Source organism: Microtus ochrogaster, chromosome 5 (genome assembly GCF_000317375.1).
Source record: "Microtus ochrogaster isolate Prairie Vole_2 chromosome 5, MicOch1.0, whole genome shotgun sequence".
Classification (NCBI taxonomy): Eukaryota; Metazoa; Chordata; class Mammalia; order Rodentia; family Cricetidae; genus Microtus; species Microtus ochrogaster.
Genome location: NC_022012.1, coordinates 33,646,047 through 33,670,514, shown reverse-complemented (window position 1 = coordinate 33,670,514; position 24,468 = coordinate 33,646,047). Strand labels below are relative to the sequence as shown.

The following is a 24,468-nucleotide window of genomic DNA, read 5'->3' as shown; positions in this document are numbered from 1 at the left end:
GACCTGGTGTAAGAGTTTATGGATTTGGCAGAATAAAAAGAGGAGTCAACTAAGAAGAGCAAGAAGAGTGATCCAGTGGCCTCTCAATCTTTGATTATTAAGTGCTAATTCCATTTGGATCTATTTGCGCCCAAGGAGATGATTGTGAACCACTGTTCTCCTTAGGGGCTTCTCATGACAGTAGTTGAACCCTAAAGGGAAAATAATTGTCAAGTTCATTCCTGCTAGCAATATAGAAGCGTCATCCTCTTAATCTCTGAGGTGTATAAAACAGAAAGACTTCGCCCCTTGAGTGTTGGGGATATTAATAATAATTCAATAATAAATGTCAAGTTTTTAATCAATATTTTATAAGATATATTCATTGTACATAGTATTGAGATAAATGCAGATAATTTCTTTCAAATATAGCATGTATTTTGAGCATATTCATTGTCTATAATATGAATAAAAATCATTTGAATGATCAAGTTTTTTTAAAAATTTATTTATTAAAGATTTCTGTCTCTTCCCCACCACCACCTCCCATTTCCCTCCCCCTCCCCCAATCAAATCCCCCTCCCTCATCAGCCCAAAGAGCAATCAGGGTTCCCTGCCCTGTGGGAAGTCCAAGGACCATCCACCTCCATTCAGGTCTAGTAAGGTGAGCATCCAAACTGCCTAGGCTCAATAAGCATTTGTCTTCAGTCTTTTTTAAATATAAACCCCACTTCATTCTTTACAAATTTGAGGCACATTCTATTTTATTCTCAATATATTTGATACTTAGAATATTATTTATTGTGAGAAAGAAGAAGCTACCTACTTCCTTTCTATGATCAAAAGGAATGTTCTGGGGTTCAATGCATTTTCTCAAATGTATGCTTGTGTTAGAAAAATGTACATGTGGTTTTCAATTCACACCTAAATTCAAACTTCTGTTACCTTTTAAATCTTTTAAAACATTGTGACTTATTTGTTCAAATCTCAAAATTTTAAGTTTTTTTCCGTATGTCATTGTTACACAACATATAGCACATTTTGAGTACCTATTAGATAATTTGTCCGTGAAGTCATTTTCCAGACAAAGAAACAAATTTGTCTCCCTGTCACTGATGTTTATCAAGCATCTTGTAATCCTTTTTAAAAATTGCATCCCTAGGCAATATGAAACCCACAGTTATTTTAATAAATTGCTTTTCACATTCAAGAATTTGTGGCGATTTTTGTAGTCAGAGGCTGTTCATTTGTTCCCAGTCACTCAGACCTGAAAGAATCACCCAGAAACTATATTAATTAAATCACTGCTTGTCCAATCACTTAAGTGTATTGATAGCTAGCTCTTTTATCTTAAATGAACCCATTTCCATTATTTTACCATGAAGTTCGTGGCCTACCAGAAAGGCTCCTGCATGTCTGTCTCCAGTGGTGGCTACATGAATTCCCCTGACTCTGCCTTTGTTTTACCAGCATTCAGTTTAAGTTTCCTGCCTAGGTCTACTCTGCCATGCCATAGGACAAAGCGGCTTCTTTATTCATTATCCATTAAATCAACACATATACAAAAAGATTTCCTACGTTATCTCCCCCTTTCTATTCAAATAAAAGGAAGGTTTTAACTATAACATAGTAAAATTACATATAATGAAACAGGTATTAAGCAAGAACTATAGTTGCAATATTTATATCTACTTTATCTTTAATCATAACTAAGAAAAACCATAATTAAAATGATCTATTCTTCACTCCATTAGAGACCCCAGAAGGATACAATATTACCAAGCAAACAGGAAGGGCATTGTAAGCAACTTACAAAATTCTAGAATTGACAGAGACATCTCAATGCCTGAACAGTCACCCAAAGTTCTTCTGTGTCATTATGGCATACATCTACAGACCATCGTATCTGGCAGACTTTTCTATGAAGCAGCAAATTTCAAAGACAGTTCCACCTATATTGGCAGTTTGTAAGTCACATTCTTCTGTGTCCTTCAGAATGTCTGGCAGACTCTTTTATGAAGCAAGAATCCTGAAGGACTTTCTCACCTTTAGGCAAGTTTAGAAGTCATTTTTCTGTGCGTTCTCAATGTCCAATTTATACAGTATAACATCAAGCAGTCCTGGCAAGAGCAGTTTCTTGCCCAAATGGCTAACCAATGCCAGTCCAGCCCTCATTGTCAGCCACATTCAGAGAGTCCGGTTTGATCACATGCTCATTCAGTCCCAGTCCAGCTGGCCTTGGTGACCTCTCATTAGATTAGTCCCACCGTCTCCATGGGTAGATGCACCCCTTGCGATTCTGACATCCTTGATCATGTTCTCTCTCCTTCGGCCCTTCATCTGGACCTTGGGAGCTCAGTCCAGTGCTTCAACACACATATACTTTAAATGAGACATATCTGACATCTTGTAGCAGAGAAGCAGAGACTGGAGAATATGTCTACCATATACACCAGACTATAGCATTCTGTCCTGTATAACCTAGCAAAAGTGAGGAGAAATTTCAAAGATTTCAGCAAGTGTTAATCTTTCAGTAACTAAGTTGTAAATGTAAGGAAGTCGAGCTTTCCTCTGGTTTGCCTAACTCTTTCAACTGTGGTGCTTCTTGGGACTGACCACTGTGGTTTCCCATGATGACAGTAATTGCAAAACAAATACAATTTGATGAATGGTGAATTGATAGCCTAAGTCTCATAAATAATCTGAAAAATGCAAATAACACTTAAATAATATTCTACTTTAAATGGCTTTACGTATTCTTTTAATTATAAGAAGCAACAATGCCAAATATCAAGCTAACTGTTTAAAGAAAGAAAATCAAGGGTCAGTTAAGTTTATGTAAATAACACAACCAGCCTTAGAAACAGACAAGAATAGTGCCAAAACAACCATTGTAGGTTGATGGGTTTTGTGCACTTAAAAACAAACACCTTTCACAAAATATCATCGACTGATTCCAACAATACTCAGAAGAAATTGTACACCATTATGATTTAAGATGTATCAAGGTGCTGGAAATTCTATTTAATATTTGAAAATAATCAAAGGCACTGATATCAACAGAGTAAAAAGGCAGAAACCAGTAAGAGTCTTAAAAGACATAGTCCACGTAGTTACCAAACCATTTCCCTTATTCATGACCCCACAATAACTAAATAAAGGGTGGATTTCTTCAACTAAAAAAAGAATATGAAATGCCAGGTAATAGCTATATGCTTAATGTTATGGGAACATTGAAAATTTTTGTATGAGTATTAAGGAAAAAGCAAGAATACATACTTTTCTAATAATAGACAATATTATATCAGGAATTTTTTGCTGATAAAGAGTAAATGAGCCTAGCGGTGGTGGTGACACATACCTTTAATTTCAGCACTTGGCAGTAAGAGGCAGGTGGATTTCTGAGTTTGAGGCCAGCCTGGTCTACAGGGTGATTTCCAGGACTGTCAGCTACACAGAGAATTTCTGCCTCAAAAAACCCAAAAAGAAAAGCAAAGGGAAAGCAAACATAAATATTACCCTGCTTTACAGTTACTACTGCTATATGCATGATACAGTAAAAGTCATTTCTCCAAAATCCACTTAAATTAATTAATAAATTTAGCAAGAGTAAAGTTTAAAATTCAATATGTGAAAAAAAATTGTATAACAAATGAAATCAAGTACAATATAAATTTACTTGTGAAGGCCAGTCAGTTGTCAACTTGACAGACTCTCGAAACATCTGAGAAAGAAGCTTTGGGCATGCCTGTGGGGGATTACACCAACTGATACGGGAAGACTGACCTTATCTGTGACCTGTTCCTTTCCTGGGTGGCTGTCCTGACTGTGTACAGTGGAGAACAGAGCTGGGGACGAGTATGTACTCTCTTGCTGCTCTCTGACTCTTGTGATGGATGCAGTGTGGTCATGTTATCAGCTCCCTTGGGCTCCTGCTGACTTGACTTAAGCAATGATGGATTGTCCCTTGAATTGTGTGATGAAAAAAATCCTTTCCTTATTAAATTGTTTTGAATAAATATGTCATCACCACAATGTGAAAAGAAAACAGACAGCATAAAATTACAGACTACTTAAAATATTTTTTCCAAATTATACATATATAACCTCTTCACTGAAAATTCTAGAACATCCTTGAGAAAAATGAAAGGAAATATATAAATAAAAGGTGTGCACCATGTTCATAGTGTGAAGTGACATTCTCATACTTGGAAGTGACTGGATGAATTTCTCGTTACAAAAGCTGAACCTGATCCCACTCACTAACAAAGAGTGTGTGCATGCATGTACACACACACACATATACCCAGCACCACTACCACCACAACCTCTATCACCACCACACAAAACTAGAAGTCAACTAAAGAAAATTAGGAGAGCATATTACTGTGTCTTGGAGGGAGGAAACTTTTATTAAGTAGAATACATGAGAATGATAAGTATGATCTATTAAGATTTAGCACATCAGATTATTGAAAGACATCATCTTTAAAGGATAAAGTGTGATGTGGGGTACTTCCAACTTTCTCTTCTATCAGGTTCAGTGTGTTCAGATTGGATGCTCACCTTCCTGGACCTGGATGGAGGGGGCAGGTCCTTGGACATCCCACAGGGCAGGGAATCTGGACTGCTCTTCAGACTTGAGAGGGAGGGGGAATGGAGTGGGGAGAGTGGGGAGAGGAGTGAGGAGAGGGGGAGGGAAATGGGAGGCAGGAAGGAGGCGGAAATCTTTAAAAAAAATAAATAAATAAAGTGATGTGGGCTGAAAATATGTATACACATAAATGCCAAATCAAAGTGCCGAATAAAGTACTTCTGCCATTTATTGCAAGCAATTAATATAATAAAGTATAAAAGACAATGGAAATAAATAGCATACTGCTTTAGAGAAAGAATATATAAGGATTAATAAAGGATTAAGCTATTCTGCGTATCAGTATTCACAAGGAAATGCTATTTTTTATCATTGTGCATTCACCAGAAAGATGAAAACACAAATAGTAGTGAGATTTTACAGCAGTGATATCTCTCAAGTATTGTGCATGAGAGTATAAAATCATTGTGGTGCTGTATGAATAAAAATACTAACTTGACTGTTGTGATTGCATTCATAATAGAAAAACAGAAGAAAATGACAGATGATAAAAGTCATTGACCATGTCTGTCAAACGAACCTTACACATGAGATAGGTCCTCTGATGATTTGATTTTTATACACTTCAAAGGCAATGTTCATTTAGTAGAGATTTTATTTCAAACATAGAAGTTTTGTATGATCCTGGGTTAATAATGTCATAATGTTCTTTATGTTGCTAGGCAACAGCAGCTAACTGCAGCTCCTAGTCATGATCACAAGTGCAACAGTCGACTCTTTACCCGTGCTTTATTCTCTACTTCTTGTGGACATGGAATGCAATAACTTCCATGAAAAAGTTAATGGTTTAATACAAAATAATCTTAGTGTTAGATGATTCTTTCCCAAGTATAAATTAATGAAAGTTTGGAACATGTTTAAGATAAGTCAGTCTATCTTTTGATATTCTGTAATACAGGGATATTAAGTGCATTTTCAACACATAGTGTTTTCCACTTTGAAAGTGTTATTATTAGGTTTTTGCCTCATCAGAAGAACCATTTTTATGTTCTGTTTGATACAAATTATTTCAAAAATGACTTTATGAAAATAGCATTCATAATGTTTGTCTTTAACTACGTATGGTTAGAGAAAACACGGAGAGGGTATATGGCAGGAATTAGCTCACAATGTTCCATAAAGAGCCTGTTAGAGAATCCTTTAGGTTGTATAGATCACAAAGTCTCTGTTGCAGTCACTCAGTTGTCAACCTTTAGAGGCTTCAAGTGGTATTGCAGTGAAGGTGTGTGACTGTTGACTGTGTTGAGTAAAATTCTATTTCTAAACACTGAAATTTGAATTTAATGTTTTTTCTTTCTTAAAGCATTTGAAACATATAAGAATATTTGCTCATGAATAATACCAAATTTGATTTGAATTAGATTTGACCAATGAGTTTAGCTTTCTTCTCTGCACTGGGATGGTTGAGCTTGCTATATTTTTTGGTAAATATAGTTATCCAAACTCATTGAATTGTATGATTAGCCCTGTTACCTTTCCTATCGATAATAATTATAAATGATTGCAATATAAAAATTAAATGCTGAGGACTATAATGACCTTAGATAAAATAATCATTGAATAAGTTGACTAAAATAAAATATATAACTATATAAAAATCTGCATAACAAAACATTTTATGAATAAAGGACAAGCCTTTACTGTGAAATGTTATATATAGAATCAGTGCTCCTTATTATAAAAGCGCCTACAAATGAATAAAGAAAGAGAAAATACCATAGCAGATACAAAGATAGAAACATCTACCCAAAGGGCAACCAGTGTAGTTTACCTTCCTCAGGCTAGTGTGATTCTACAGCAAGAACACAGGGCTGTTCTGGAGGAAGGCTTGTTTTCCCATACCACTTTTAGCTCAAAGAACATTTGCAACTTGGGAGAAAAGGAAACTTACTCACAGACTTTCCAGTGAATGTTAGTCCTGCCTCTACCTAGATTGTTTTTCAAAATGTCTGGAAAGGGAAATGAGTGATAAGTTCTCAAATGGTAGCATAGCACAGCTGAGATGGGCTTGGATAAGCTTTCTGGAAGTTTCTTTGAGGAGCTGTGAAAGGAGGAAACACATGATAGAAATGTATTGAATAAAAGATTAAAAAAATGAACACACACAAGAAAACAGATTTGTACGTGTCTAAGTCACATGCAGAGGCAAACTAGACATGGATCCCCATCCCTTATCCAGAATCTGTCTCCGTTTGACAAATGCTTTCAAGGGGAATAGAATTCTCTCCAATGGAGTTTTACACAAACCACACTTAAGGGAGGTCCCATGCCCAGCAGTAGATGGCCAACACAAAATGAGCTAAGCAGATAAAAACCCAACAACACAGAACAACAAGGTCATGGAAAAGTACTTAAAATCCAAGAAATGAACACATAAAAATATTGACACATTAATAAAATGTCATTCATTTTTAATCTCAGAATCTACAACAGGAATAAAATGTATCTAAAGAGAACAAAGCTAGGAGTCAGAAACTTAATGTTCCATTTTGTCTCCCTTCACATATGGTTCTAAGAAAATATTATCTGAGAGGTTAAGAATTCTCATTCATCATGAGAGAATCTTTCTCCAGAAACTGATGAAAGTAGATACAGAGATTCATGGACAAACATTAGGTAAGTGAAGATTGAGAACCCTGAGGAAGAGGGTGGGGAAGGAAGGATTGTACGAGTCAGAGGGATCATGGGAACTCAGAAACTGAAGCAGCAATCATGGAGCCTACATGGGTCTGCACCATGCCCTCTACATACATACTATCGTTCTTTAACTTATAATTTTTGTCAGAATCCTGACAATGAGAGTGGGTGTGGTCCTGACTGTTTTGCCTTTTTTTTTCTTACTGGGTTGCCTCGTTAACTCTAATATGAAGGTATTTGCCTAGTCTTATTTCATTTTGTTATGCTGTTTGGTTGCTATTTTCCGTGATCTATTCTTTTCTGAAGGAACATGGAGGAGCAGTGGATTTGGGGTATAGAGAAGGTGTGTATGTATGTGTGTGGGGGTGTTGTTGGAGGAGGGGAGGAAGGGGAAGCTGTGGTTGGGATGTATTGTATGAGAGAAGAAAAAAGAAAAGAATTTTAATTTAACGACTGTGTTAAATAGCTTTTCATGGACTGGAGAAATGACTCAGTGATTAAGTGCATGCTCTATTCTTTCTGAGGATCTGAATTCAGTTTGCAGGATTTACATAGCAGCTCATCACCATCGGTGACTTCAGTAACAGGGCGTGCAACACTCTCTTCTGATCTGCACCTGTACCAGACATGCTCATTGTGGCACACATATGGCCATGCTCCAGACAAATAGATGCTATGCTATGCTATGCTATGCTATGCTATGCTATGCTATGCTATGCTATGCTATGCTATGCTATACTATGATAAAAGATACAATAATAAAAATTAGTTATGTTAAAGAAAATTCATCTTGAGGGTTCACTAATGACAGTGAAAGCTGATGGGTTTTAAATTAATAGTTGAAAAGTGACAATAGAATTAGAAGTCTTCAAGATGCATTTAAATAAGATTTAGGGTCAGAGTGAAAATGATGGTGATCATTATAATATGAAAAGAAGTATAATGTTAAGTAACACATACACTGAACAGCTCCTATTTATACAGTGAGGATTTTTATGTACATGTATGTATGTACATATGCATGTACAAAAAGAGGCTGTGAATTTGAGAGATTTCTGGGGACAGCTTTGTTGAGCTATGGGCCATTCACCTGTCTTCCATTCAACTAAGGTCATGCTCAAACTACAGTTTATATGGTGAGGAGACTGTGGGTAAAACATACAGATAAAGTGGACTGCACTATCAGACCAACAACTAGATTAAGAGAGGTCCAGGAATAGTTAGGCATGCCTCTGGGAGTGTACATGGCACATTTCCAGAGATGATTTATGGGGGACATTAGCAGAAGGTAGAGAAAAGTCCCCTCTGAAATGGGAGGCACAAACCAAAGGTGCTGTTCCAGTTGGAAAACAATTGGAAGAGAGGAGGGCAGCATTTTAGTTGCTTTGTCTTCTGATTATGTCTTGCTGGCTATCTTCTCTATATTTCAGAACCAGCTCCTTAGAACTTTGGCATTGAGCTAGTGACTCTCCAGGGAGCTTCCAGGCTCCCTGCTGAATTGCAACTACTGAGACATTCTGATTCTTAGAATGAATATTGATTTTTGTTAATGATTTTACTTCTCCATCATAGAAATGGCATTTGTTGGATTATATAGATACCATTATACATCCTGTCATCATATTTATTAAATCCAACCCTCAATAAATTTTATCTATTATATTATATTTCTGTATTCCCATGACACATGAATTAAAATATTAAAAAATAAATATTGAATCAGGTTCTTATTGGTTGTTGATAGAATATAAAAGTCATGTTACTCCTTTACTGGGAATTGTCACAGATTGTGGTATAAGCCTTTTATATTTTTGTACATAATCCATAATCAATATGAATGTCTTCATTATCTTGAGGATCCTTAAGGAATTTTTGAAAGTTAAACTTTATAGAGTTTAACCACACATTAAATGTTACAAAGTTTTTAGATACTCATCTTAAAAGATAGTATCTAATTTTCCAGAAGTGGAAATAACAATTATAGACTTATATTGGCAAGACCTATTCTAGGACTTAGAGGCATCGACAGAGACATATTGCATCAATTAATTTCAGTGCTGCTAGGTAATAAAGAGACAAATACAACATAGAAAAGCAGAGTATATGTTGACTCTTAAAATCCCAGCAAGCAACTATACTTGTAGTTCAAATTTTAAAGTTCTGAATAAGTTGTCAAAGTAAGATACAGATTTGACATAGATTGCAAACTAGAAATTGAAGTTATTATACAACTCTGATTCATCCTGAATCAAATAGTAAAGTATCATAGCATTCCCACTTAGATGATGAGTTTATCATCTTGGTGGAGAATTTGCTTGAGTTTCTATCAATTGGTTGAAAAAGACAGGCAAGATGAATGGATTTGGGGATAATTGTCCCATAGGATTTTAGTATATATATTAATATATCCCTCAATGATAAAGATAAGTTAATATTCCACATAACAAATGATATGAAAGTTCATAGGAAGACAAAGTATTGAAAATAGAACCCCAAAATAAAAGACAATGATGACCTATGCACCAATATGCAACAGATTATTCAAATAATATAGTCACTAACAGATTTACAACATCATCTTTTTTCACTAATACGTTTTGTTAACAATATTATTTCTATTATTTTAGGCAACACTGAGCAGTTTTTAAATACTATATATCAGGGAATTCATCTGAACACAATGCTTTATTCATAATTACCCAAATCAAAAATCATTTTGAGTAATATTGTGGTCTAGCATCTAAACTCTATATGCTCAATCACTTCTTATGTTCAAGATTCTGAGAATACATTTTTTTAAATTTGTGAATATGTGACTACCATTGAGACTTGATCTGTGAGTTACTGGTATAATTATGTAAGGTAACCTTTTGAGGTTTTGGATGCATGTTATATTTTTAAAAATCTCAAGGATGGCTATTACAATTATCATCATTATCCTTATCATCATAATAGGTTTCATAATTATCACTATCATTGTCATTATTATTTAAAAATATAACTAGAGGACTCTTAAGCCTCAAGATTTTTTATTCTATATATCTTTTGGACATTGCAATGCAGGTTTAAAGATGACATAAATGGGAATTGAGGAAGTGTTACATAGGAAAACACCACTGGTATTCTAAAAATACACAAAGTTAGGGCCAACAAATATTATGCACAGGCAAAATAAACTCCCTTTACTAATATGGCAACAATTGAATTTATGAGTCTACAATATTTCCCTGTTAAGCATTTTCTTAATGGCTGATTTGACATCCTTATTTCTCAGGCTGTAGATCAATGGGTTCAGCATGGGAACAACAGTAGTGTAAAATACTGATGACACTTTCCCTTGGTCCATTGAGCTGACTGATGATGGCTGTAAGTACATGAATGCAGCAGAACCAAAGAAGATAGCAACAGCAGAGATGTGGGAGCTGCAGGTGCTGAAGGCTTTGAACCTGCCCTCAGTGGAACGGATACGCAGGATGCTGGTAATGATGAAGATGTAGGACATAAGGATGGTCAAGGCAGGTGTCAGGATATTTAATGCACTCAAGAAAAGAACCAATAGTTCATTGATGTATATACTGGAGCATGATAGCTCCAAGAGTGGAAAAAGATCACAAAAATAATGGTTTATCACATTGGTCTTGCAAAAAATCAACTTTAACATAAAGCCTGTATGAACTGATGACCCAATAATACCCAAAGTATAAACTCCCACTGTGAGCCAGAAGCAGAGATGATGAGACATGACAACATTGTAAAGTAAAGGATTACAGATGGCAACATAGCGGTCATATGCCATTGCGGCCAACATATGACACTCTGCAATAGCAAAAACAAGGAAACAGTAGAGCTGAGTCATGCATTCAGGGTAGGAGATGATATTCTTCTTTGTCAAAAAGTTCACCAGCATTTTGGGGGTAACAACAGTAGAATGGCATAGGTCAATGAAGGATAGACTGCTGAGGAGGAAGTACATGGGGGTGTGCAGGTGGGAGCTGAGCACGATCAGGATGATCATTCCTAGGTTCCCCAGCACTGTGAGCAGGTAGATTCCAAGGAAGAGGAGGAACAGGGGAAGCTGCAGCTTTGGTTTGCTTGAGAGTCCAGCCAAGATGAACTCAGTTACCAATGAATAGTTTCCAAGCTCCATTTTTCCAAGCTCTCACTATATTGTCTAAGGTTCTAAATTCAAAACAGAGACATGAGTATGCTTTCCTGTATCATCTGTTTTCTCTCTTCCTCATCCCTGTGTCTCTTGTGTGCATTTTGGAGAGATGGAAAAATGGAGACACAAAGACTTAAAGAATTCTGTGGAGAATATTATCCCTTATAGCAGACATTCCATATAATTTTTTCTTAAGTTTCTCCTGTTTCCTTGGGACAATCAATGATTATAAGATTCAAGGAAGAGTAACAGACTTCTAGGAACTTGAAATTACTATTAATCATAACATTTTAAGGAGAGTGCAAGGTCTATACTTTTAACTTCAATTTAAAGTAAAGACTTATTATATTTATTTTTGAAGCATTTTCTTCCCCCTCTCAAATTCTCAGTAATGTATGATAATATGCATATTAATATTTATAATACATAGCAATTAAATTTTATCAGAATCAGAACTGGCAAGAATAATAAGCATTTTCCTTCATTTCTATTTGTAACTGGAGTCATAGAACTAGTTTTCATGCTTTAATTGACTTGTTAATACAGTAGCTATCCCATTGAAACTGCTGCACTGTGTATCCCATAAACTTGTAGTCCTGCTGCCCTTCAAGGTGTTGTACTTATATCTCAGCAGAGGGACTGTGCTTTCTTCTAACCTGTATAGTTTCTGGGGAGAGATACATTGGCGTACATTTATTCATATTCTTTACCACTGTGGAAAAGAAACAATGGACCAGGACTGAACCCTACTATTATTAGATTGGCAGAGACCAAAATACTACTTGTATTATGAGAGCAGTTTGGAAGGCCAATACAGGATACATTATTCACTGGTGGATTCTGTGATCATGAGGTTTATATGTATCCTCTAAAATGTTTGTTGGTGGTGGCTTTTGATTACCAGAATACTTACAAAATGCAATTTGAAATTTTTATCAACCCACTGTAGCTAATACTTTAATGTAGCTTTTCAAAATGACTGATACATATTTAATTTATATTTAAAAGGTAAAAATGTATATATTAACACCAAAAAAACTCAAGCAACATCTGTACTATTTACTATCTTTACATTAGAGTGGGGTACTTTAAAGGGACATGGAAACCAGATAATTTCAGAAAAAAATCAACAACTCTTGTTAATTGAGGAATTTTTAAAATAACAGAGAGTAATTTGACAATATAGTAAAAATGCACATATCACATGACATGTGTATCAAAATATTCAACTTTTTGGTTTATTTAAATCAGTATTGTCCTCACTGTATTTGTCTCCAAAAGTTTATGGTAAAATTAATGTCGTGTGCAGAAGTATGTTGCTCCTGAACCAAATAGGACATCTCAATAGTACGACATGCTTTGATTTCCTCAAAGCTAGGAATGTTAGAATATTTGTTGTATAGTCATTTTTCAGGTATTGCTCAATGGCATAGGCATATTAAGCCACCTTTGAGATCTTTTCCAACTCTAGTATTTTGTGACTTGATAATGCTAATGTCATTAGATTAGGCAATCTAAGTTCAAGTCTTTTCTCAAAATACTATTTGCTGTATGACCACCGGAAAATTAATTCCATTCTTAAATTCACCTAGAAAGCAGAAATTCATATATGTGACATGTAAAAATTAAATTAACTGGCACACAGTTTCTAGATTGTGGTATGAACTTAATTGATGCCCATGTGATTTACATCGCAATGTGTTGAATTTCTCTCTGAGGTGTCCTACATGTGTTAGTCAGCAGTTTTTCTATTGTTTCATATCGTAGATCTGGATAGTGTTTGGTATATTGCCTTGTGTGTAGGAAGTGTGTCAAAAATATGTTCAACACAACTGTCCACAGAAGTTTAACATTCAGTTAAAACAAATCTATAAGAAGGGAACACCATCTTCACACTGATTGAGTTAAAAATGAGTAAATAATGACATGTCTGACAGGAGTTTGTACTGACAAAGACATTGGGGAAACAGAGTTCTCAGCAGAGTGTGGTCTTTAGAACGAGCATGGGTATAGACGGATAAACTGCCATAAACATCTGTGTGGACCAGCAGAGATATTTCAGCAGAAGATTGGGAGGTTTTAAAAGATAAGCTTGGGAGTTTGTACTTACCCGTTCTTTGCAAGAAATTTAGTGTTGGAGGTTTTTATTCTCCATTTCACTGGATGTGAAATGTGAGAAGATATTGGAGCCTCTGATCTTGAACTGTGATTAAGCTGATGTTTCAGTCACTTGTTCACTGCAAAGATGGGTTGATATCCATGTGTTAGAGTCAATCCCAGTCTCATTAGAAACAAAAAATAATAAACTCTCAGAAGATCCCTATCCCATATGTATTAACTGTGAGGAAAAGAGTCAGCAATTAGAAGTTCCCTTTCCCCAACCAATGTCAAGGGATTAATATCATCTAAGAATTTTGTTTTTCTTGTTAGATTTTAAATTAAAACAAGAACATGAGTGTTCTCATTGTTAGAGTTTTGGATATCTTAAACCAAAGCACTTAAGACGTCAAAATTTCAGGACAATTGTAAAACATATGTTTAAAGAATTATCTCATGTGCTTTCTCCAAAAGGGAAAACAGGAAACTAGAGAAGCTATATGCTTTTAATTACCTTTGTTGACTTCACTTCTCTTACTCTATTTAAATACTATAATACATGCAGAAACAGTGATTTTTAGGATATTTTTAGCTGTGGAGTCAACACAAGCATGCTTCATTTTGCTGCCACTTTACAAAGTTCAGACATTATCAAAGACCCTCAAGGAGTTCCTAACAAAGCCAGTAGGCAGAGACAAGGAGTTCTTTCTTAATGAATGGACAAGGTGAATTTATTTTTGTAGATTTTATTTTTGTGCTAATTTATTTGTTGAAGAAAAAATGCATTTAATGTTCTATTCATTAATGTAGAGTTTTGAGAGCATAGTTGCAATAGATTTTTGCTTACGTTGGAATTCTTTAAATTTTTTGAATGTAGAATAGAGTTTTAGTATTCTTCTAATGGGCATTTCTCCAAACTGTTAAGTTCTACCACATAAGGTTTTTTTCATCATCAAAAAGTCATCTTTAATCTTAAAATATTAATGTATCTAAACAGATATAATTGGTTGAGCAAAAAATATGAACACAAATTAAAATTTGATGCAATGAGTGAAGAACCATTTTTTTTCCTTGTCCTCAAGAGCAATTCTATTTTCCTCGGTGATATTGTACTTAATGCATAGATTACTAAAATTAAAGCTATCAGCAGTTGATGGGTGCTGGCAAGGGGAAAATGAAGTATCACTAGGTGTATCAACCACACTCCTGGACAGGGCCTATTCCCTGGAGGACTTGGGTGACACAGAATGGACTCAATTTTGTTTTTTTTTCTGTTGTTTGTTTGTTTGCTTTTCATGGACTTTAGGTTTCATTTTGTTGTTTTGGCCTGTTTTGTTTTACTGGTCTTTGTTTAATGGAGCCTTGTTTTTTCTTTTTTTCTTAGAGAGCGAGACAGAGGGAGAGAACATAAAGTTCTGTTAGCAGGAGGTGGGGAAGATGATCTCAAGGGGTTCAAGGAGGGGAAATTTGTGATTAAAATATATTTCATGAAAAAGTTTTACATGAAAATAAACTAGTTAAAAACAGCAAGCAATCAAAAAATAGACATTAAGACAAAAAATTGATGCCAACATGGTCTAAAACATTTGGGGCTGATGCCTCCCACTCACTTTGGTTCCAGATGCTTTTGTACCCACTTGGGGTCAGGAAGAAAGTAGCTGAGTCCAGAACCCTGGCTCAGTGCTTTCAAACTTTGGCAGGTGGTCGTATCAGGTCTGCTAGGTGTTTACAGGCAGGAGAGCATGGCCAATTCCTGCTGACATACACAGAAATATTTCCAGACCATGCCTTGTACTGCATGACAGATTAAACTTTTTTCATATAAAAAGGACTTATGTGATGAACACTCCTTCTCAGAGTTAAAGTGGTGAGCATAGCTCATACCCAACAGTCCCAGAGCTAATGGTAGTGGTACCTCCACCATATTGAAAGGTGGGAAGAGACAGAGCAAGCATCCAGGGCTGCTGCAACCACACTGCTTATCACTTTAAAGTACTCCTGGTCAAAAAAGTATTACAAATATACAATACAGATAAATTTAGATGAAAAAGAGCTCTAAATGGGTCACAGCGTATTTGAAAAGCGTATGTAATTTTGGGAGTGAGAAGAAAAAGAATATAGACAGTTATAAAAAGAAGTAAATGGTTTTAAAAAGTAAAACATAATCTTTAAAAAGCCAGAAAACACAGTCATAAATTTAAAGGAATAAAAAGAAAAATTATCCACATAAAGATGGAATATGCACAGAGACTGTGGATTATGTATATTATTGTGTTTTCTTTGAATTTTTGACTGTAAAAGAGCTAAGTACAAAGAGACATTTCATTGTATGGGATACTAAGCTAAACCAACATATATATTTTAAAGGGATCTTGACTTCAAAATTTGGGTCTAAGGACATGCTGATTTGGAAAAGAGGTTCTTTTTTTTTTTTGATTCCACAGAGGATGCGAACCTGTGGATTCCTTCTAGACTAATGTAGTTTGATAGAGCAAAACACCCCTTAAAGATCACTGTAAAAACCCCCAAGAAGAAAATACTTTCCCCCAAAAAAGCAGGAAGCAGTTTTGAGAGAACTACATCCAAATTCCCCAAATGATTGTTTATAAATATTTGTTTACATTTAAAGGGTATATGCTGTAGCTATCAATACTTTGCATTGGTATGGATCTTGGTTATCCTTACAAATTTAAGGTCAGTCTGATATGTATATTTCTGCTCTTGATTAAGGTATTGTGTTTGTGTAGCTCATTTAAAAAGGTAGTGTATAGTTAAAAATATAGGTTAATAGAGAGTAATCTCTAATAGTCAAGTTTGTAGTCATGTTAGGTAAGTTTTCTAGGTGTAAAAAGATGTATTTCAAATGGATATTTATTCTTCAAACCTTTCAAAGACTAACAGAATTTGTCATTTAAAATGTTTTAAGAACTTATGACTTTTCATGACAATGAGACACATCTACTCCTGGCAGCACCAATCTACTTCAAGAGGTTAATGGGCATCAAAGAGGCTCCTTATGAAGTTTGTTTGCCTGGACTACTTGATGTTATGCTGTATGAAGTAGTTATGCAGGATACACAGAAAATTGACTACTGAACTTGTCTAAACATGAGATGGTCCTTTGCGGGTTCTGCTTCATGAAAGAGTCTGCTAGACATTCAGCAGGACACAGAAGGAAGTAACTGAAAAACTGCCAATATAGATGGAACTGTCTTTGAAATTTCCTGCAGGTCAACAGAGCTAGGAGGGGAAAACTAAACTGAAATCTGGGAGAAAGGAGGTGGAGTCTGGGAGAAGGCATGTAGCTGCCTGCTGAAGACAGATTTGCTGGAACCTTGCTGGTAAGCCACAGCTAAATGGCAATTCACAGATTAATAAAAATGGGTTAATTTTGAGATATAAGATCTAGCTATTATGATGCAAGAGATAATAGGCCAATCAATGATTTAATTAATAGAGTTTCTATGTGATTATTTTGCATCTGGGAAGCTGAGAATGAATCTGTGACTGCTCTGCTGTATTGGTCTTGTGCTTCCTGACCCAGACTGACATCCTCCCTTTCTGTCCCAGTGCTGCTGGCAAAGTTGAAAAGGATTGAGAGTGTCCTAGGTAGAAAGAAAGAAACAGGGATCCAGCTGTATTATATGTATCTTGAGCAGGAGCTTCCTCCTGGTGTACTTACTTGGAGCAGATGATAAAAGGAGAAAAAAAGTTGTTGCTAATCAACAGTGATACTATGCAAGACTTTTTATAATACATCCATCGAATTCAGATGCAATATCATTTCTATAGCATATATGTGGTTAAAATGTGGAGTTGTAGGTAATGCATAAAAGCCACTTGTGTTTATCACTGAAAGGACTCTGAAAGCTGGAGAAGAATGGAATAAAAAAGCTATTTTGGGGTGGGAAGTATCAGAAATAAAGACAAAGATAAAGACTGAATTTAGTATGAAATGGGCTTTTCTCAAAATGCTTTACTAGTTAGTTACTAAAAGACTGCATATTTTATTAGTGCTTCATATATCTTATTTTAGTCACATTTAAAAGAATTATTTTTTCTTAGATGCAGCACTAAGTCTAAATGTTAAATTCGAGGTATTGGTATCAGAGAATTCAGTACTAGTACAGCCTCAAGTGTACTTGCTCATTGCAGTGTACCAGGGTTTGGTTTCCAGCATCCACATTGTGATTCACAACAGTCAGTAACTCTGAGTTCAGGACATATAATACCCTCTTTAGGTTTATAAACTAGAAACATATATGGTGTATAAGCAACCCAAAATTTATATACACAAAAATGTAAATCTTTAATTTAAAAAAAATGTTCTGGATACAGCTATATAAAAGTGCAAATTTTCAATATGAGGAAGAAACTGTTAAATATTTATTTCTGATGTTTATTCTGTTTTCTACTACAATGAGCACTTCTGAGCCTTAGTTTGACATGCCACTTTCTAGATCACCATTGTATCTCTTAATATCTCTTACAATTAAGTTTGTTTATACGTCTAAGTCCTTTTCAGAGAGATGTAGGTGAACTCCATCATTCTGTGTTGTATTCATCAAGGTATGAGGCATCCATTTTTCCTCCCATAGATTCCTGGTCTCTGTATGTAATGCTTAGATATGCAGATAGGCAAAACACCAACACACATAAAAAATTAAAAATAATTACACATTTGTGAGTGTGTGTGTATGTATGTGTGTATATGCTATGTGTGAATGGGACTCCTAGAGGCAAGAAGGAGATTTTAGATTCCCTAGAGCTGCCATTATAGGCAGTAGGGAACCTGCTTAGGAATCTTCTAAAGAGGGAGGCATCTTAACTGCGCAATCCTATGAATAGTTTTTTATAAGAATCTGTCCATGACTTTGGGAAGGAAAAGTGTCTAGAGGGATCATAATTTCTGTTTTTTTGGGGGAAATGATTTCCATTCTCTGTTGTCAAATCTTGCTTTTCTGTTTGGTCTCCTTAAGAAAGTGAAGCTGTATCTGGGAGAGGGTGCTATTGAGCCACAAAAAAAAAAAACCTGGTTATATCTTCCAGTGACCATATTACCCCCTGCAGTGGTAAAAACTGGGAACAGAATTAAGAAGATCCAAAACAGTTGTGATGGAAATTGATGATGATGGTGGTGGTGGAGATGATGAAAACAATGACTACTATGATGACGATGATACCTGTGTGGGTGTGGTCAACAAATGCTCATGGTTACTGTTGTTGATGGCAACAGCATGTTGGTATCTTTCCAAGGAACAGTCTTCAACTACTACTCAGTTGCTGCAATGTGTATGTTTGAGCCTTGCCACAGACATTTCTCTGGTAGCAGAGATTGGCCATAAAAGACAATGCATGGAGATAGCTGCTGGCCTCTGAACCCATAATATGTTTGAAGACTGCAAAAGGGCAGCTTTATGCTGCAGCTCAACACACACTCTCCTTATTCTTTAGGCAGGAAGGAATGGAGTTGATCTCTTTCTCTCTCTGTCTATGTCTGTCTGTCTGCCCCCTCTCTCTGTCTCTGTCTCTCTGTCTCTCTCTGTCTCTCTGTCTCTCTCAACTCTCTTCCTTCTCCCCTCCCTTTTTTATGTCCTTGTATTATGTAAAAAAACTTGCTTTCCTTATTAAGAATCCCCAGAAATTATTTTTAGTTCATTAAATTTTTTGATGTAAGTTTTAGGTTCAACAAAAATGTTTCATTGCTCCTAAATATTAGGACTATTTCTTGACATCAGTGCTGACAATGGCATTTGGTCTAATGTGATTATGTGAATCTCATCTATAAAACCCTCTTAGCTCATGTGTTCAGCTAAGTGGGTCCATCCTTTAATAAAACTTAAAAATGAGGAATTGGACTTTGGTAACTGCATTCCTCCTGGTGGGAATCCCACATATAACTGAGCTGGAAAAGTTGCTCTTTGTTCTCTTTCTGGCCTTCTCTTATCAGAATAAGTGTTAAATTTCATTTGAAATGAGTGTCATGAAGTAGGTACATAATCTCTCTCCAATAAGGAGGTATATGCAGGATGACCTCATTTATTTTGTTTCTAAGATCCTATAAACAAGAAAGCTTTTTGTACATACTAAAGAAATGCCCATAAAGAAAATGCATTGAAACCTGCCAAAGTTGATTGGGTCATTTTGGAAAATATTGCAGTAAATTTTTCTAAATCACAGCATAATTACTGTCTTCTGATACTTTCATATATGGCATGAAAACAGGAAACAGAGCATTATTTCGACCTCACACCTTCCTGCTCTTTTCAACTCTGTCTCATTTCTTTGGTTTTATGTGAGTGTTGGTTCCAATCTCATAGCTGGGGCATCGGTCTATGTGAAACATGCAAGTTTCTTAGGAAATATGTACCCCTCAGAAATGTGTGGGTGTGAGTTCAGTTATGCCTGTCGTTGCACTGCTCACACCCTTTGTCTATTGTTTTCTTAATGCTAACTAGTTTGAGGGGAAATATATGAAGAATCTCTGGAAAAATATTTGATTCAGTAAGTGCTTCTATACATATAAAAAGAGAAATACATGTGGAACTTTCTATGAAGATATGAACCTAATTGTTGTTAACTGAATGGATCCTTGTGTTAGTTATAGTTTTTCTTGCTGTGAAGAGACACCATGACCATGACAACACTTGTAAAGAAAACATTTAATTTGGGTGGCTTGCTTACAGTTTCCGAGGTTCAGTCCATTCTTACCATGAAGGGGAGTATGGCAGCCTCTAAGCAGACATGGTGCTGGCTAAGTAGTTGAGAGTCCTATATCTTGCAGGCATCAAGAAAACAACTGGCACACTAAGCAGTATTCTGAGCATAGGAAACATCAAAGTCTGCCCACACAGTGACACACTTTCTCTAAAAGGCCATGCTCACTCTAACAAAGCCACACTTCTTAATAGTGCCACTCCCTATGAGATTATGGGCACCAGTCACATTCAAACTATCACAATCCTCACAAGAAAAAACATACACGATTTTCTGTGTCATTGAAAATTGCCATCCAATCATTCTAGTTGCAAGGTCAAAAACATTGAATTGGTTTCCTGTTATGATCACTCTCTTGCAATCCACATCTAAATCATGAGTACATATTAGGTTCTCTTCAGGGTATATCAACAATCCTGTCTCCTTCCATTGCCACTGAATTCTATCTCTTCTCCATTTCGCTTTCATATTCTTATTCGTCAATCTTCATGTGTGTATAGATTGGTCACTTCAAATATTACTATAGGCCATTGAGGAGGCTTAGTAGGTTATGAATCTTGTCACCGAGACTGAAGACTTAATCTCCAAGAAAAGGAGAGAGCCAAGTCTCTCATCTTGTCCTATGATGCTCCTTTCATGGCACCCCTCCTTCGAAAAATCAATATAATTTGTAGAATTTATAAAATAGACCTACTCTTTCACATGAGACCACTAAGATTTTGTCTTATTTTATTCTTAGTGGTATTTGCTAAGAACACAAACACACACACATACATACACATCTATATGTATACATGTATACTTATATGCATACCAGTAAGAAAGAAAGTAGGTTAGTGAGCCTAAGTAAAAATCACTGTGTTGAGAGTAGTGATACTAAAATGGTGAAGTGAGATTCACCAAAAATAAAAAACACATTTTTTTTTGATTTTTTCGAGACAGGGTTTCTCCGTACCTTTTGGTTCCTGTCCTGGAACTAGCTCTTGTAGACCAGGCTGGCCTCGAACTCATAGAGATCCGCCTGCCTCTGCCTCCTGAGTGCTGGGATTAAAGGTGTGCGCCAGCACCGCCAGGCCACATTTTGTTTTAAGATGGCTCTTCAACTTGAAATAGCATTCTTACACACAGACAATTTAAAAGAAAATAATTGAATGCTTAAATTGGTAGCTTTAAGATGTTTTCTATACAGACTGAGAGTGTAACCCACCATTTACAAATTTTCTTATGGCTTCTTTGACATCTTTATTCCTAAGACTATATATAAGGGGATTAAGCATGGGAATCACGGTGGTGTAAAAGACAGAAGCCACTTTCTCCTGGGTTGTGTCACCTGTAGCTGGTTTCAAATACATGAAGATGATGGAACCATAGAAGACCCCAACAGCTACAAGATGGGAACTGCATGTACTGAAGGCTTTGGATCTGCCATCTGCTGAACGTATTCTCAGGATGCTGGCAAGGATGAAGGCATAAGAGATGAAGATAGCAAATACACTTACAAATACATTAAGTCCAACCAGCAGTAGCACCAAAAACTCCTTGGTATAGTCTCTTGAGCAAGTTATTTTCAGAAGAGGGAGGATGTCACAGAAGTAATGGTGAATGACATTAGCTCCACAGAAGGAACGGCTGGAAATGTAGCTAGCATTAACAGTGGCCCCAAAGGCCCCCATAGCGTATACAGCAGTGGATAGTAGCACACAGACTCTGTGAGACATGATGACATTGTAGAGCAAGGGGTTGCAAATGGCAACGTAACGATCATATGCCATGACTGTTAGCATGTAGGAGTCATCAATACCGAAGAACGAGAACAGAAACAGCTGGGTCATGCACTCAGGAAAGGCTGTGGAATTCTTCTCTGATACAAAGTTCACCAACATCTTTGGGATTATAACAGAGGAGTAGCAGAGATCTATGAAGGACAAGTTACTGAGAAAATAGTACATGGGTGTGTGAAGCTGAGAGCTAATCCTGATTAAAAAGACTAACCCCAAGTTTCCTGACACAGAGACCACATAGATCAATAGAAACAGGGTAAAGAGTGGAATCTGGAGCCCTGGCTTGTCTGTTAACCCCTCAAGGACAAATAAGGTAGAGTGATTTCCTGGGCTCATTCTCCTCCCAGCTTTCATGAGTTGCATGAGTAAACAGAGAGAGGCAAACATTACCAATTGGCAGTATTTGTTAGCTTGCAGTTTGACAAATGACATTTTTTTTACAGAAACATTTTCTGAAATCTAAACTCAACAATCTAGCAGTACTTCTTTGAGTATCGCCTACCATCATGATTACAGTTCCCGTGGCTTCATTTGTATTCCTTGCATTGAGGTTTTTCTTTTATTGTCCTCATGTGACATTTAAGTGTGAAATTCGGGAAGCTACCAATGAAGCTCTAGCTTTTCCTGCAAAAGAAGAACAACTCTGTTATTCACACATCTTCCAGGAGCACCTACTGAGAGACGGTTTTCCATTTGGACGCTAGGGTCTGCACTGGCTGTTGTGTCTGATGTCTTGGGCCTGAACTTCCATTACTGATGCTACTTGAGTTTCCTTTCTACTTAACTTCTTCAGTCCCTGATTCTAATCTATCTATATACACTCTGAGTTTCTGGTCTTTAATTAAATATTTTCTTGCTGCTACTCATGGGTTATAGAGATGTGAAGAGAATGGGGAATATAAGGGTCTGTGAGCAGGGAGTTGTTATCTTTTGCTTAAGGAGAATTGAAATGAGAAAAGAAAAACACCAAGACAATTGGTGCTTGTGTTCCAGGCAGTGGCTGAGGGCACACTTATGACCCTTTTGATGTAAAAAGACTGTAGAAGAACGAAGAACAAGAGAGAGAGAGAGAGAGAGAGAGAGAGAGAGAGAGAGAGAGAGAGATTGATTTTGTTCCACAGGTGAGAAACTAGAGAATGTTAGCTTTGCTCATAGGTAACATTTTTTCCCACTTTACATGTATTTATATAAAATTTCCCAAATTTGTGACTTTTGCAATTGTCCGTTCATTTATCCTCTCATTCTCTTGAGAGGCTTTCACCCCCATAGTTGCAATATCAAATGAGACAAAATCAGGCTGTCAAAAATCCTAACCTCTAGGGCTGGAGAGATGGCTCAGAGAGAGGTTAAGAGCACTGGCTGCTCTTCCAGAGGTCCTGAGTTCAATTCCCAGCAACCACATGGTGGCTCACAACCACCTATGATGAAATCTGGTGCCCTCTTCTGGTGTACAGGCATACATGCAGGCAGAATGCTGTATACATAATAAATAAATAAATCTTAAAAAAAAATCCTTACCTCTAGTAGAGAAAATCAATACACTCAGAAGCAGGTAATTTAGAATAGAGAAGTGAAAGCCACTGCAAAACAGTAAAACAATGTTGGGCCACAGTTAGATTCTGCTTATTCTGTCAAGAATATTCATTAAGGGGTCATAGATTGTATCTAGGGACTCACATAGAGGTGATGTCATGCAGAAAGATGTGGCATCAGAATATTGGTAATGCAGTCATGGTAAACTAGCAAAACAGTTGAGATTAATTTGATATGGATGATATCTGCGTCTTGAAGAATCTTAAGAAGTTCATCACTTCCTCAACACAGGATATAAACACATTAAAGATGCTTTTGGAGGGCAGGGCTATGGAGTATGTTCTGCTTTGAACATACTCAGCTTGATGTTATATAGGACTGAATGAATATTTGTGTAGGACACTATATATGAGTTTAGAATTCAAGGGAGATGTCTGTGTGGGATGTGGTTTCTGAATCATCAGAACAATCTTGATGCTAGGGAGTGGATGGAGACATCCCTGCAGTTGCAGGTAGATACTAAATTATCAAAAACATTCTGGCAGTGCTGTTGAAATAAGAGCGGCGGAGCTGCGTCCCCAGCACCCGGCCGCCTGCACGGCTAGCTTTATACCCGAAATAATTACACGGAAACTGTATTCTTTTAAACACTGCCTGGCTCCATTATCCAGCTTCTTATTAGCTAGCTCTTACATATTAATCTAACCCATTTCTATTAATCTTTGTAGCCCACAAGCTGGCTTACCAGGAAAGATCTTAACCTGCGTCTGTCTGGAGTGGGAAAATCATGGCGACTCCCTGACTCCGCTTCTTTCTCCCAGCATTCTGTTCTGTTTTCTCTGCCTACCTAAGGGTTGGCCTATCAAATGGGTCTAGGCAGTTTCTTTATTAATAAGAAATCACTCCCA

At 36.5% G+C, this 24,468-nt stretch overlaps 2 protein-coding genes across 2 annotated transcripts; both read right to left on the bottom strand.

Annotated features, from left to right (window-relative positions):
- Positions 1-10,484: 10,484 nt before the first annotated feature.
- On the bottom strand, positions 10,485-11,420 carry LOC101989531. The gene has a single exon (XM_005347507.2). The coding sequence runs from the start codon at positions 11,415-11,417 to the stop codon at positions 10,485-10,487; it is 933 nt and encodes a 310-aa protein (XP_005347564.1). The 5' UTR covers positions 11,418-11,420.
- Positions 11,421-21,427: 10,007 nt separating this feature from the next.
- Positions 21,428-22,363, bottom strand: LOC101991326 (olfactory receptor 147-like). The gene has a single exon (XM_005347116.2). It carries the CDS (start codon positions 22,361-22,363, stop codon positions 21,428-21,430), a length of 936 nt encoding a protein of 311 aa, XP_005347173.2.
- Positions 22,364-24,468: the final 2,105 nt, after the last annotated feature.